This window comes from Lissotriton vulgaris, chromosome 9 (assembly GCF_964263255.1).
Source record: "Lissotriton vulgaris chromosome 9, aLisVul1.2, whole genome shotgun sequence".
In the NCBI taxonomy this organism is placed as follows: Eukaryota; Metazoa; Chordata; class Amphibia; order Caudata; family Salamandridae; genus Lissotriton; species Lissotriton vulgaris.
In genome coordinates this window covers 7,912,049-7,928,415 of record NC_141697.1, presented here as the reverse complement: position 1 = coordinate 7,928,415, position 16,367 = coordinate 7,912,049, and the positions used below count along the sequence as shown (strand labels likewise).

The 16,367-nt window shown below is 46.9% G+C and overlaps 1 protein-coding gene across 1 annotated transcript in view; it reads left to right on the top strand.

Moving 5' to 3' along the window:
- Window positions 1-16,367, top strand: part of LOC147689523 (glutamate carboxypeptidase 2-like) — a 583,351-nt gene that overhangs the window by 6,440 nt on the left and 560,544 nt on the right. Inside the window, exon 3 of the mRNA XM_086936912.1 lies at window positions 9,857-10,145. Within this exon, the coding sequence (XP_086793038.1) occupies window positions 9,857-10,145 (289 nt within the window). The remainder of the gene's footprint in view (window positions 1-9,856; window positions 10,146-16,367) is intronic.

Genomic DNA, 16,367 nt, shown 5'->3' with positions numbered 1-16,367 from the left:
CCATCCCCATGCTGATATTACACTCCAGAGCCAACCGGACCAAGTCCATGTGCCTGGATTTTGGTGTATCTCGTGAGCTATCTTATGGAGTCTTGTTATTGCTGCGTACACGGATGGCGCGTTATTAGGAATAAACACGCAACAACTGGAGCCGATCACTCTACAAGCCCCGCCCCTATCTGCCAGGATGACGTCAAGAACAAGGCGATTCTGAAGAACAACAAGTCTCATAGCAGACTGCTCCTCGGTCAAGTTCGCCAGGGCAGAAGTAGTCTCATTCACTACTGCTTCAAGTGTTCTTGTTAACCTGCGTATTAATTTACTATTTTGGACGGGACCTATGAAAAAAAAAAAGAATCCTTTATTGAAATCTGTATATTGCTCCAAAGCTGTCTCAGTCTGATCGACAACTGGGGAATCAGTCTCCCTCTTGTGTCTAACATGTACTAGTCGCGAATCTCGATGATAATGGGATGGGGCTAGAAAAACGGGTGGCAGTAGGAACGCTATATAACACGTCCCACCCCAGTCTAAGGGCAGACGTACATAGGCTGTCTGACCGCAAATGAAATAGGAATGGCGAGAAGCTTTGAAAGTAGACTTTCCTTTATCATTGAACTCGACCACAGTATTACAATCACTGTGTCCTAAATGCACTGATCCTTTCTTTCTAACGCATAATTCACCTTTTACTGGTAAGACTGTTATGAACGGTGGACCTGTATTTTTCTCGGACTGGACATTCAGAATCATAAAGTTAAGGGAAGCATTTCCTTGTTCGTACACTTCCTTTTCTAGATCTGTTCCTTTTCTCTGGGGAAGACCATCTCCGTCTGGAAAACATGCCTTATTCATTACTTTATTTAAATCTCCCCAAATCCATTCACTCTGGGAATCTGTGAACTTTCTGTCTTGTGATGACATTAAAGCAAACCATGCTCCGCACGAACCATTGTGCGAGAACGGGAAAGGAAAGAGGGGCAGAACTCCCTTCGTTTTCTGATAAGGTGGGAGTCGGCCACATACCCAGCAATTCCTTACATTGCTGGTCTGATGAGAATGGTGCAACATTCGAATAAAAGTATTGTTGCGCAGTGCTAGTCGAATTGACAGTTCATGGGGTGGCAGATCACTGAATGTGTGCTCTACAGTGTCATTAAAGGAAGAATGTATATGTGAACCAATAGGAGGAAAGAAAACATGTAGCGTCAAGCTGATACATATAATCGATATACTTAGAAGAAACATAATGATCAGAGTTACTATACATCTGCTGCGTAAGGTCTTGAAGTATTTCTCTTTCTTATCTCTCTGTCTGCTATTCTGGTCTACGATCTTATACATGTCAGGAACCTGTCTAACCGATTCACCACAGGGTGGACATAAACAATTAAACGCTGTCTGACTTACTAGACCGTAATTTTGACCTATACTCCTGTTTCGGAGTCTTTTCTAGCAAAGGGGGCTTTGAGTCACTCGTTTCGGGGCAGTCTTTAGTTTCGATCACAGTTCCGGTATGTCCATGGAATTTCTTGATGTGTTGGGCATGGATCCAGCCCTTACGTCCCTCGACCTTGACGGCGGTCCTCGTTGTAAGCAGTACTAACTTCGGTGTTCGCCAGCGGGGCTCGAGAGGGCTTGAACGATCAAAATTCCGCACCAGAACTACGTCTCCTGGAACGATGGTGTGTTCTTTAACTTGGGTGTTGTCGGGGAAGGCGGCTGCAACCTGTGAACGACAAGAGAGGAGTGCAGACATCAAGGAAGCCAGGTAATCTGTCAGCATATTACTGTCAACATCGGTAATTCTCTTTGGCATAGGCGTACCCCACATATTCGGTGGTCTACCAAAAACCACCTCGTAAGGGGACAGTCCTGTTCTGAAATGAGCTACCATACGCATGTAAAAGAGGGCAACCGGCAAGGCTACCATCCAATCCACGCCTTTTTCTGCACAGACTTTCGCTAATTTGGTCTTATGTGTCTGATTGTGTCTCTCTACAAGTCCGGCTGCCTCTGGGTGTCGTACACAATGGAACTTCCACTGGTACCCTAACAGAAGAGATACTTGTTTCATGAATTCAGAGGAGAATGGCTGCCCGTTATCTGAGTACACGACACGGGGCAATCCGTACCGCGGAAAGAACTCTCGAACCAACTGCCTGGCAGTGCTCACAGCAGTGTAATCTGGGACTGGGTACGCTTCTGTCCATCTAGATAGTGCACATACAACTACTGGGACATATTTGTATCCTCAACATCTCTGGATATAATCCATCTGGAGGACTTCAAAAGGGTGGTCAGGAGGATGAAATCCACCTTGTTCCACTGGAATGCCTTTGCCTGGATTGAACTGGCAACAGATCATGCAGGTGCGAATATTCTGTAAACTGTCTAGCATAGCCTTTTCTCCTAAGTGTGCGGGACTATGTGCTGTGTTTATGATGACTTGAACCATAGAGTCAGGGAGAAACCATGTTGCTTTGCCTTTTGTCATCCAACCCTGGTCAGTCTGGACCCCTCCTTGTTCAGTCCATTTCTTTATTTCGTCTGGAGTGGCATGTGTCTGTATGTCGAGTACATCTTGTGAGGGATCCCTGACTGTCATGCTGTTTGTCAGTGTTGGCACTTTTGTCTTTGTCGTGTCTGTTGGAGTCTGGGCTGTAAGTTTAGCTGTTCGATCTGCCAGGTCGTTACCCTGGGAAATGGTGTCTGTGACTTTCGTATGCGCTTTGCACTTCATGATGGCTATGGCTGTAGGCAAGTGTATTGCTTCTAACAGAGCCTGAATAAGGGGACCATGCTGAATTTTGGCCCCAAGAGAGGTCAGGAAACCTCTCTTCTGCCATAACACTCCAAAGTCATGAACGACTCCGAAAGCGTACTGTGAATCTGTATATATGTTTACTTTCATGTTCTTGGCTCGTATGCAGGCTTGTGTCAGAGCGATGAGCTCTGCTGCTTGTGCTGACAGTATGTCTATTCTTTGTGTCTCTATGACTTCAGTAGCAGTGGTCACAGCATAGGCTGCTACTAACTCTCCTGCACTCGTTCTCATGCATGATCCATCCACATAGAGTGTCAGGTCAGGGTCTGGAAGTGCAATGTCTGTCAAGTCCTGTCTTGGCTTTGTCACTGTATTAATTACTTCCACACAGTCATGTGGTGCAGTGTCTGCTGTGCTTGAGGGCAAGAGTGTAGCAGGGTTTAGAATATTGCATCGTCTGATCTCTATGTGTGGCTGAAATAATGTCAGTTCATATCCTGTCAGTCTTGCTACAGTCAGATGTTGTGTCTGAGTCCTGTTCAAGAGAACTTCCACCGAGTGTGGAACTTGTACTGTCAGGGGGTGTCCTAACACTATGGAATCACTCTGTCTTATTGCTAGGGCTGTTGCTGCAACTGATTTCAGGCACGCAGGCAGAGCCTGGGCCACTGGATCCAATGTACTAGAAAAATAAGCACAAGGCTTGTGTTTTCCTGCATGATCTTGTGTAAGGACAGATAATGCTGTTCCCTCTCGTTCAGTGACAAAAAGCGTAAAAGGCTTGCTGTAACAAGGAGTCGCTAAAACTGGTGCTTGACATAGGGCTTTTTTCAATTCTTCAAATGCAAGGGTATGTTCTTGTGTCCAAGGGAGGACAGTCGAAGACGCTGCCTCCTGTGTTGTTAGCTGTATGAGTGGTTTGGCTAGATATGCATACTGGAGAATCCATTGTCTGCAGTAAGAAGTGAGGCCAATAAAGGCTCGTACTTCCTTTTGTGTCTTGGGCTGTGAAAGATTTGCAATTAACTGGATACGATCTTTTGTCAGTTGTCTACCCCTCTTGGACAGCAAGTGTCCAAGGTACACCACTTGCTGTGCACAGAATTGCAACTTCGAAGGGGACACTTTGTGCCCCTTGTCTGCCAGAAAGTATAAGACTATCAGTGATGCATGTTCGCAGTCTATCTCTGTTCGTGCTGTGATCAGTATATCGTCTACATATTGGAGCAGTGCGGTGTTGGCAGGCATGTGAATACTGTCTAGTTGTCTTTTCAATGCTTGGCTGTAAATACTAGGACTTTCTGTGAAACCTTGAGGAGCTCTCGTAAATTTAAAACTGCGTCCATTTAAACAGAATCCGAAGAGGTATTGGCTCTCTGGATGTATTGGGACACTGAAGAAGGCGTTCTTTAGATCAATTACAGTGAAGAACGTCGCCTCGGAATCAATTGCAGTCAGTAATGAAGAAATGTCTGGGACCACTGGGTATTGGGGTATTATGCATTTGTTCAGTTCTCGGAGGTCAATCACTAGTCTGTAGACAGGTGGTGCATTAGGGTCAGTTCGTTTAAGAATAGGGATGACAGGTGAATTACATACATTCGAATCAGTTTCTACTACCACTCCTTGTGCAATGAGTTCGTCAACAATTTTCAGCAATGCTACTACAGCATCAGGTGGTAACTTGTATTGTCGGATTCGTGGCAGTACTACTCCTGGTTTGAGAGTGACACGGTGTGGCGTAATGTGCATGTATCCTACATCAGTCGGACCTTGTGCCCATAAATGCTGTGGTACATTCTGGAGTCTGGGATCAAAATCTTTCAACACATAATGTCCTTTAAAATCACATAAAAACAATCGCACTCCTTCCGGAGAACAACACATAACTGCTCCTAGTTCTTTCAATGTCTTTATACCAAGCAAATTTTCTGGACATGACTTAGTAAGTAACAAGTCTGTAGTACGGGACAACGGACCGACTCCTAGGGAAACTGGCTTTGACACTTCGTTAACAATAGGCTTTCCTGAAAATCCCAGGGAAATATTCTGTGAGCCTGAGAGGGGTGCCCCTGGAACCTCGTCATGACTGATGGTAGTTCTGCCCGCCCCTGTGTCAATCAAAAATTTTCTGTCTTTTCCCAATACACGACTATGTACATAGGGACCCTCTTGATCTACAGGAACCTCAATAAGGGGCAAGCCAACCTCCCTCTCTAGGCTGTTTCATGAGTACTGTTGATATTCTGGATAGTCTGACTGTGCGTACTGGTACATTTGTTGCGTGACTTTTTGTGTGGCAGCTACTGGTGGGGGTAGAACTACTGTCTGTTGCGTGTTCTGTGGGGTGCTATTCTGTCTAGGAGGATGCGGCCTTTCTTTTGTCTTGCCTGTAGCTATATTGTGTTTCAGGACAGCACATTCATTTACATAGTGACCTGGTTGCTTGCAATAATTACAGTTCCCTTTAACAGGTTGCGTGCCCTTTTTATTCCCATTAGCTGGTACTGATTGTGCAACTAGCACTTTCATTTTCGTATCTTTCATGCGTCTCTTTTCATGTTCCTGTTCCTCTCTAATTCTGTTCTGGTGGTATTGTAACATTTGCAACATTTGGTAAGGGCTATTTGCTTGCCAGGTACTCTCAACCTTCAGTACTCTATTCTTGATCGGGGGCAAGGAATTCTCTACTAATTTGCTCACAAAAAGATGTGGATACGATTCACTACTTGGCTTAAGCTCTGCGAGGCCCCAGGGCAATTATGCGCTATACAAATGCAATTTTTCATTTCATTTCATTTCATTATTAATAGTAAAACATTTCTCGAATCTAGAATAAAAATCACTGGTGTCTTCGTCTTGTTTCTGTTTACAGGCTGAAATAGCATCCCAATCTTCCTTTTTAGTAACCAATAATCTTGGCAGGACCTGTATCAAGAGTTCAGGTAGTTCTTTGGCTTTGTCCCCAAGACCAGCACCAGGGTGCCTGCCTTTATCCTCATTTTCCAATTCTGTCCAACTTATCTTTTTCTCTCCCACCTCCCAGTCTTTCTCTTTAAGCTTTTCATAAATGCCTGCTGGTAACAGTACCTTTAATAATTTAATGATGTCAGCGTACGTGTAATCCCCTATGCGGAGAATGTCTTTTAATTCACGGTGGAACCCCCCCCGGGTCTTTATCATGGCAGGGCAGCATCTTTTTCATTTCCAGTATTTCTATTTTCGTCAAGGGTGTGTAAACGTATACTCGCTGGAACTCACCCGCTGCATTTTTAACGGGATGAACCTCTCGTAGGGGGTTCTGTCTGTCTATGTGTAAGCTCTTTCTGTCGTGGTGTGGGGCAGGAATCATGCACGTGGTCAGAAAAGTCAAGTACTTATGTCGTTGGTCCAGAATGACATTAATTAATTCGGTACCTAGGCCTATCCATCTCTCTAGGAGTATATCGTCCAGTAATTTATACAAGGGACCGGGATCAGAATGTTGACTCTCGTACAACGTGATCAGATGTTGGACCATGTAAATACCAGCCAAACGCTGTTCGTTCGGGGGAAGGCTTAAAAAGGTCTGAGCCACTACGTCACTGCTATATATGTTAGAATTAGTCACCCATTGAACGGCTGACCGGGCCAATTCCTGTTCGTGTACGGTGTGGAGTCTATCGCACTCTACTCGTCTTTTCAGTGCGTTCTCAGTAGCTTGGAATAGATTTTCGAGGGAATATCTTTCTTTTATGGGAGGTCCATGTTTGCTGTAGTCGAGGCACTTGGGCCTGTCAAACTGTCTTGCTCTACCTACGTAATTCATTTTATCCACTTCCTCTGTTTCGTGCTCAGCATCATCTGATGCTGACTCCTCTTTCTCGTCAGACTCTTTCCTGTGTAAGTTTAGAATCTCTTTTCGTATTTTCCTGTACATGCATTCTGTCTTTCCCACTGTATCATGTTTACCGGCAGCTATGTTGTCACTCCAATCAGTCATACCTCTAGTTACTCCTTTATCTGGCTGGTCTTGTTCCCTGATCAGACAGTTAATCAAAAAACGTAAAATTGTGCCTTGAACCTCCACCTTTCTTTGTTCCATGGCCTCTTCTATATTCTCGGGTCCCTCCCCCGTTCTAATGAAATTGTATATTTTGTCTAAATTGTCCTTCATGCCTGGTAATGTGATCAGATACTCTACAGCGCGTCTTAATCGTAGTGAGAACACGAGCATTGCACCCACACCTGGTACTGGATCTTATATACAATGTGAAATCGTTACATTATGCTTATAGGGTGATGCTGTCATTTGTGGCGTTCGTTGTAGTCCTAACTCTTGCAGTGTTCGCGTTGGTGGCGGTGTTTGTGGCGTGTTTGTGGGCCCCCCTCCCACTGCCCCTTGTCCTACGTCATCTTTCACGGCCGGTGGAAGCCGCAGTTGTGTAAGCTGATCCTGTGGTGGGGGCAGAGGGAGAAAAGGATTGTTGACAGATGGGACAGGAGGAGGAGGAGGGAAGTCTGCGTTAACATAATCCGGAGCGGGCTCCTCTAAATAGGAGGAAATAAAAGCCTCAGCTTCTGTCTGTTTATGCCTACGTACTTTAGTCGGGATCAGTGGTGGCGGCAAATTACCGGGTACTTCTGAGGGGGTCACTTTAGCTAGTCCTTCAGCGAGGACGGGATACATACCCATGATGAGGGCATTTCTTTCTCTATCTGCTTGTTCTGCCTTGACCCGTTCCCCCTCTTCCTTTAGCTCTTTTTCTCTGGCTTTTTCTGCTGGTTCTTTACTTCTCTCTGCTTTGTGGAATTCTTTCTCTGCTCTCCTATGCGCTTCTTTACGCCATAACTCAATGGCATCTTTCTGGGACTGTCTAACTTTCTTTTTCCATAGTGCTTCCTCTACTCTCATAATGCATTCAGCATCCCATGTTCCTGAGGCAGGCCATCTATACTTCTCTTCTAGATCCTTCGTGTAATCTACCCATAAGTCTAAAAATAGTATGGCATCTAGCCCATGTTTCTGGTACATAAAATGACCAGGTGTGTCTCTAGGCGGGATGGGAACTGACTCTTCGAGTATCCCTTTCCTGGTCCCTATCTGACGTAATTTCGAAAACAGTGGCATGTTGGAACTTAACTTTAACGAAAACACAATATACACAAGAATAGACTAAAAACAACCATTCACATAACAACACTAAAACATTAAAAACAGATACATCCTACTAGTACATAGAAAAAAACATGATCCTGAAAAACTGTTTACTTTATGTACTGCAAAACAGTACAACCATACCGGTCTCGTAAAGAGACACGTCTTTACCGCGTCCACCGAAATGGACACGTCTCTACCGTGTCTGTGTACCCAGACACGTCTTTACCGGGCTCAAATAAATGAACCCGTCTCTATGCGTTCCCAATAACGGTACTCACCGGGAAGCAGAACTTGAAGGCCTCGGAAACTCGATACTGCGTGACTGCTACTGCTGCTGCTCATGCGCATGCGCCTCGGAACAGGTGGGCCTCGGGATACCTCGGACCTTGCTCTCTCGGCTTGGGCTCTGGTTGGGATGGTCCGCAATCCTCACCGCCTCGTGTGGATGCCTGGTCGCAGTCTCCGTCTCCTCCGTGGGCCTGAGGGAGTAGGCAGGAAGTCCCGCTGTCGTGTACACTTGAAGTCCGTCACGGCTGTAGAATGGGCAGGGGGCTGGACCTACATCTCCGGCTCGTGGGGAAGGGGGGAAGGGGACTGGTCCCTATTCGGGCGCCAGATTATGTGGTAAATAAAATAATTACCCTGTCAGAATTTCTATACATTAACAAGGATCATGCATATAATGAGAGGCAGAGTCCGTGGTGTCCGATTCAGAAGGGCTTTAATTCAGTAACTCGAGTTAAGGGAGAATCGGGTTCCATCACCACTAGGGATCAGGAAGGATCGTCATCTGAACTTTATTCACAGAGTGCATTATTTATAGTTAAAACATACATTAACTTGCATAGAGAAGGCGGAGCGCTCCACGCGGAGCAAGTGAAAGAGAGAGATAAGAGCACATGGGCGTGAAAAAGGGCGTGTAAGAAGGCGTACAAGTGGGTGTTCACTTGATGAGTCATAGGTGTGTCATAGGTGGGTGGATACATGGAGGGGGTCTGCATGGTCAGCAGGAACCTTTACCCTACTTGTGTACGCAATTTGGTCATGACGTGGAATTGACGTGGAACTGGGGGAAGCTGGGGGGAGCTGACTTTCGTGCTAGTAGAGGAGTCTTGGATGTCAGGACGACCTGCACTTCTGGTATTATCTGATATCTTGAGTTTGGAGGATGTATTATCTGACTTAAAGGTCGCTCGAGCAAAGGCTGCTCATCACTAAGTGCTAGTGTGTGCATATATTTCTTCGTGCATTGCGTGGGGCCATGGGCCTTCTATGGATGCGGGTTCTGTAAATCACTTGGATGGAGACAGAAAGGCTAGGCCCTATCTTCTGCAGGCGGAATATGTTTACCCTTTTCATTAAGCAGGAATGTGTTTCTGTGGAGCAGAGCAGATAACTGTAGGCAAAATACTGTCTTGGCAGGCCAGGCTGGGCATCTCTCGGCTGAGCAGGAAGTATGTGAGAGGTCAGGGATACATAGCTAAACTGCAGCTTTCAGAGTGTCAGGAGGCTTGGAGCCTGAATTCGGGTCCTGGCTCGGCTGAGCCACAAAAACGAGTTCATCTCGACTTTTAAACGTGCACCATGTAAATGCATTGGCAACATAGGCCTCAGTGCAGAATTAACGTTTCTTTCATGGAGGGCCTGGTAACTGACATGCTAACATTGGACGGAAATGCAGAGGCATTATTATTACAGGCATGAGAAGGGAATTGCATGATGACATGGACATACATGGGGTATATGTACATACATAGGGTGCATGTGGGGGACACACTGACCACGTAAAATTTCTATTTCCTCATGGGGTAGAGGCCCAGTTGTGGCTCTCAGAAACCTGCATTACTACCCCAAAGTCTTTCTGTAACACGTTGTGATTCTTTCAGGGCCGCTTACAGTGTGAAGTGCCACACAAAAATCACATGAACTTTTCTGTGTTTCTTGTGTAGGTTTTTCTCCAAAAAGCCTCACATCGCAGGCAGCTCCGAGGATGAGGAGGTCCTGGCCGGGTACATCCACGACACCTGGAAACAGGATCTCGACAGCGCCCGGATCTACACCTACACGGTTCTACTCTCCTACCCCAACGCCAGTGACCCTAACTACGTGTCCATCTTGCAAGAGGACGGAAGTGAGACGGAGGAGTCCGCCAAAAGTGAGAAGATCCTCAGTCCAGAGCAGGACAACCCCTCCGTCGTGAACCCCTTCAACGCATACTCAGCGGCAGGAGTGGTGGTGGTAAGTCAACATCGACAACTACTACCCTGAGTGGGACGCAGACACCCTGACCTGAGCGAAGAGCGCCCACTCTCGTAGAACCTCTCTGGGGCCACTGACCCCCGAAGCTCAAGGAGAGGGTCCCTTACCTGTCCCAAGAACCATCACACAACCAATCGGAGACTAGACGCAGGCAGAGGGTCTCTTTAAAGGTAGAACTCTATCTCAACAGCACAACATTTCCCAAACACCAGTGCGTAAACAAACTAAAGGCTTTTAAGGGAAGGAACAGAATCCCAGAGGGAGGGATTGGCACTGTCCTGGTTGGAGAGTTTTCTCTCAGGCCGCTCACAATCTGTCAGCATGGGACCCTATCATTCCACCTCGAGGGTACTCACTAAGGGGGTGCCACAGGGCTCATGCCTAAGCCCCACATTATTTAATGTGTATGTGGCCCCCCTTGCAGAGATTGTGAGAAAGTTTGGGTTCACACCAGTGTCATATGCTGATGACACTCAGCTGCTTTTTCCTTTCAACTCCCTTACGCCCGATGTGAAGAACAATTTTGCCAAGGGCATGAGAGCAGTTTCCAACTGGATGGCTACTAACTGCCTCCAGTGTAACGTCGGGAAGACAGAGGTAATGCTATTTGGGAAAGCGAGCATGCTCTGGTCCCCCGACTGGTGGCCTTTAGATCTTGGCCCCGTCCCATGCCCAAAGCCAACTGTTAAGAACTTGGGGGTGAAACTGGATCAGAACTTGAGCTTAAAGGAGCATGCTAACCATGTCACAGGAGCCTGCTTTAGAACAATTGGCCAGTTAAGGCGAATTTTCCCTATGCTGCCTGATAATCACAGGAAGACCCTTGTACAGGCCCTGGTGATAAGTCGCCTCGACTACTGCAACGGCCTCCTCATATCAGCCAATGAGGAGGCGTTAAATCGTTTGCAGGTGGTCCAAAATACGGCGGCCAGACTAATTCTAAATGCTCCCGCAAGGACCCCGTCAAAACCCCTGTTAACACACCTCCATTGGCTGCCCATACGACAACGTGTCACGTTTAAAATCTGCTGTTTAGTGCATAAATGCCTTTATGGGCAAGGCCCTAGATATTTGGCACAAAAATTTCAGACATACAAACCTGAACGTCTTTTGCGGTCCAGCAACCAATGTTTATTGGAAATCCCCACTATAAAAAAAGCCAGACAAGGTGGACGTGCCCTATCATTTATAGGCCCAACCATGTGGAACAAACTTCCATCTGACCTAAGACACAACGACAACCATCTATGTTTTAGGAAGGCCTTAAAAACTCTGCTGTTTCAGGTAGCATAACTTTTCCTGTGGTTCCACAGAGTCAACATATTCCAGAACCTTTTGCGAGCAAAGCGCGGAGATACCTCTAGGTCGATTCTGGCGCGATATAAGCAATTAAATAAATAAATAAATAAATCTCCTATAGTGACTTTTAGACATAACATTGGTTGTTTGTAAGACTATCAACCTACCAAATATTGAGAAAAAAAGTATACACGGGTTCGTACAGATTTGCAATTCTTAGCTTTACAGCTATGGTCCTTGAAAAAATAAATATTCACTTAAAAAAGTGAGCATTAAAGGGGAAACAACCTTTACAACGCAACTTTTACATCGCACTACCATTACAACCCAGTCATTACATAGCAACATCCCTTACATCGCATACCATTACAACACGTCATTACAACGCAGTCATCACAACGCATAATATTACAACGCATACCATTACAATGCATAGTACCCTTACACTATATAACACTTACCTTACTGTTGCACCCCCTGGAGTTAGAATAGTAAATATAACCCCTATACTATCCAATACTTACCATGAATGCAAAGTAATGGAATGCGTTGTAAAGGTAGTTTCTTAAAATGCAATGTCGTGTCTTGCGATGTAATGGAATGCGTTGTAAAGGGTGTTGCGATGTGACAAATGCGTTGTAAAGTCATGCGTTGTAAAAGTATGCGTTGTAACATCATACAACCACATTAAAGTAGATTTAAATGTAGGTCTTCTAATAATAAAGAAAAGCTGAAATTCTTCAGTTATACATAACTAACATAATTAAAAAGTGCATCGCCATAGATTTCAGATGTCGTCAGCAATGTAATATGTGCAGTCATAAGCAGTGCCTCGCAGCAATGCACGTCATACTTATGTCAGTTACGTACGACTGGTGAATTTCAGTGAGTTTGTTGTTTTAAAATGGCAGTTTTTTATTATTAGAAGACCCACCTATAGTTTCACTTTAATCATTGTTTTTCTCTGTGAATGTCTATTTTTTTTAATGTAAAGTAAAATCTTTTTATTCAACCGCCCTGTCATGGACAGCTTTGGCCAGGGGTTTGACCGCTCACCAACCCCCTTCCAGGACTCTCGCAGGAGATGATAACAATCCGTATGAGAGACCCGCTAGACTGATAGGACGAAAACGTTTACTTTGGCCCTTGTGGAGGTTCCTCTTGGACCATCCCATAGGGGCCAGGGGGTACAGGGTCCCTGTTGTACATTAATTCTTTTGTAATATGTCTGACTGTAGTCTTTAGTCCTTCCTTAGTGTTTTCACCTTCTCAGCTTTCCTGTACCTGTGTGTGTTCTAGCCTGACCGGTGTGTTCTACCAGTGTCAGTTGATGGTCTGGTCAGCTGGCGAGGTTGTGTACTCAGCTGTGTCTTACAATAAATCTACATGTAATCAACTAGAAGTATCCTGTCATCTATGACCATCCTATTTACAGCATTTTGGCGACTTACTTGTTGTCACGTTTAAAATTCGAGTTTGACAGAGTTCAGACTGATGGTCGTTTTGAACGCGACCACTGAAAGCCGATAAGTTTTACAACAGTCCCCTTACCGAGCCCTGCACCACTTTAGATTATTTCAAGTTACAGGAGACATGGAGACTGAGTCTCTGAGTCCTGTAATGGAAGCCGCAACATGTCGGCTCATGTTGTGGCCAGCCAATGAGAGCGCTCGGTGCCAGCAGATGGGTAGAAAGCTCTTGTGACGCTATCGTTTTTAATATGAGGTCCCACGGGACCAGATGGTCAGATAGCTTTATTTTTTAAGTTTAATTGAACACAAAATGAATGAATTATGCTCTGGTTCAAGGTGGGTTGGACATTGACCCTGTGACCAACTCTCGCTGCGCTCGGCCGAAGGGCATCTCTGCTCACACAGAGTTAGACACAGGGGGCTTATTTACAGCACCTTGCCCCATATTTACAAGGACAAATAAAGTCACCCTGCGTGGCTTTTCCAGTCCTTGTTAATGTGACCCCTTCTCATGCACCACACTGTGAAAGGGGTGTGACATGGGTGTTGTTGTAGGCGTTCCCATGCAATACCCATGTATTCTGCTGCATTTCCAGATTCACAAGAATTTGTAAACCTGGAAATGCGCCAGAACGCTCCCCTACTCCAGGGGTGGCGTAGTGAGGCCCAACAAGGAGAACTTTTCATTTCTCCTTGTTTTTTCGTCTTTTCAGGGGGGCTGCATTCTTTTTATAGTTTTTTAATTGTTTTTGTGCGGGAAGGTACCCCTTCCTGCAAAGAAATAATCTTCCCACAGCGCAGGCACTCTTGCACCATTCTGCATTGGTACCTGCATGGTGCGAAGCAGCCAATCGTGCAACGCAGGGGAACGCACAGGCATGCATCACATTGTTGTAAATATGACGCATGGCTGTGTTTTGAAAGCACTGCAGCATGGCGCAGCCAAAGGGCTTGCGGTGCCGCGCTGGGGTACTTTCTTGTAAATAAGCCCCCAGGGCTGTCTGCAGTGATGCCATCAATGATGTCATTTGAGAGGTGACCAATGATATCATTTAACCCGTTGGACGCTCATGAGCCACGGTGCTCGTGTGCTCATGACAAGCTGAGCTTGTCATAACGGTCCGAACGCTCGCAAGCGGGGCTAATTCCCCCGCTGTGCTGAACGCTCTTAGCCCCTTGCATGTGGGGCTCATTCCCCTGCTGTGCTCTGCTGGGGGGAGGGGGGCCCACACAGTGCCCCGGTGCTCATGACAAGCTCAGCTCCTTGACTCAGCCAAAAATAGACCCAAAAAACTATTCAATCTCATCAAGAGTCCTGACCGCTCTCCCCCATCCTCCAAGTTGGACGATTCTGCAAAGAGAGCAGCGGATTTTGCTATATTCTTCGAAGAAAAAGTGAAATCACTTGTGGATCAGGTCGCTCATCCTACCCCTCCAGAGGAGTGCAAATCCTTAGCCATTTGGCAAAACTTTGACCCCATATCTGAAGATGCCCTTCTCAAGTGCATCTGCGAAACAAAGCCCTCCAATCATCATCTGGACCCCATCCCCAGCGCCATTGCCATTGACTTTTATACCCTTTCCCTCTCTTACTGGACCACTCTGGTCACCCTCTCCCTCTATCAAGGTTCCCTTCCTGTCTCCTTCAAAACTAGGCAGGTCATCCCGTTTCTTAAAAAACCAACTGCTGATGCGTCTGACCTCAACAACTTCCGTCCCATCACTAACTTACCCTTTCTTGCGAAGATTACAGAAAGATGTGCAGCAAAGCAACTCTCTCGTCATATCAAGGACAATGATCTTCTTGACAATTTCCAGTCTGGCTTCATTCAAAACTGCAGCACTGAAACAGCCCTACTGCAAGTGGTTGATGACGCTCTGAGGATCCTCGACTCGGGGGGGTCCTGTCTTCTAATTCTCCTTGACCTTTCTGCAGCCTTTGACACTGTTAATCACAACACCCTCCTCAACATTCTTAAACAGAGAATGGGCATGAAGGGCACTGTGCTTAAATGGTTTGCCTCCTTCCTCTCTGATAGATCCCAAATGATCAAAATAGCGAACAGTCTTTCATCTCCTTTAGCGGTAGGTCAAGGTGTTCCTCAAGGCTCTATACTTGCACTCACATTGTTCAATCTCTATTTAGAACCACAAGGAAATCTCCTAAGTAAATCCAGGATCCACTATCATCTCCATGCTGACGACACTCAAATCTACCTCAAGGTTGCCTCCACTCACGATCTCTCTATCCTAAGCTCTACTCTCGACTCCATTCATAACTGGATACTTACTCAAGGCGTGGCTTGGACGCCGATCGGGATGGCGGCGTGAGCTTGCAGCTCCGCGCAAGGTCCCGCAATTTTCCTGAAAACTACACCCTGGGGGATCCCTGATCGGCAAATCTATCTGTGAAGTATTGGGGAACCATCGGAGAGCAGCTGAGAGCTCTTGGGAGACCGAATATACCGCTGAGACCCAAAAGAAGAAGTCAGAGGTGCTGTGCGAAGCGGGAAGAAAATGGCGGCGGAAAGGGACGATGGTCTCTGAGCCAGGGTTGAGGTGGACTGGAATCGGACTGCGGTGCGAACCGCCTCCAGCGAGACTGGTGCAGCTGGGGCGCACCCGAACGGGCCTGAGAGGGGCTGGGGGTACAGAGGCCAGTGTTGGACAGGTGTACAGCTTGTACGCACCCGTTTATACCTCCCCCCTTCCCCCCTTATCCCGGCCCTAGCGACAGTTAAGTGGGCGACCCCGGTACTCCTGGTTATTGGAGCTGCCAGCACGGCAGGGGTGACTGCCCTACGATAACTGTTGGTGTGCACGACTCCCGGGCAGAGGATAACGGGATCTGGAGGAAGACCAGGGGCGGCCGTATGACGACGCCAGAAGCACCTAAAATGGCGGCTGCAGGCGGGGCGGCCATTGCGGAACAGGGCCGGGAGGACTCTACTGCGCTGTCCCATGAAGGTGAGGCCCGAGCTTCCCTGCTGATGATGGAGCAGGAGCAGCGGCTGAATCAGCGCCTGGACACTATTCTAGAGGCCATAACCTCGACTAAGGAGGCTTTGCAACAGGACATTGCGCAGGTCGCCACAGGGCTGGGTCTCCTGAGGGCGGATCATGCTAAGCTGGCGGACAAAGTGAAGGACCATGAGCAACTGCTTCAAGACCTGAAACCGGCGGTAGTGACCGCGGAACATAAAATAACGGACATCCTCAGCCGCCTGGACACGTTGGAGAGACGAGCGGAGGATGCCGAAAGCCGTAATCGACGGAACAACGTACGGGTTGTAGGCCTGCCGGAGAAAATCAAAGGGGATGACGCAGTGGCCTATATGGAAAATTGGTTTCGGACGGTGGTGGCGCCGGAGGGCCTCTCATCCTTCTTCTCACTGGAACGGGCACATAGGGTGCCGGCTCGCACACCGGC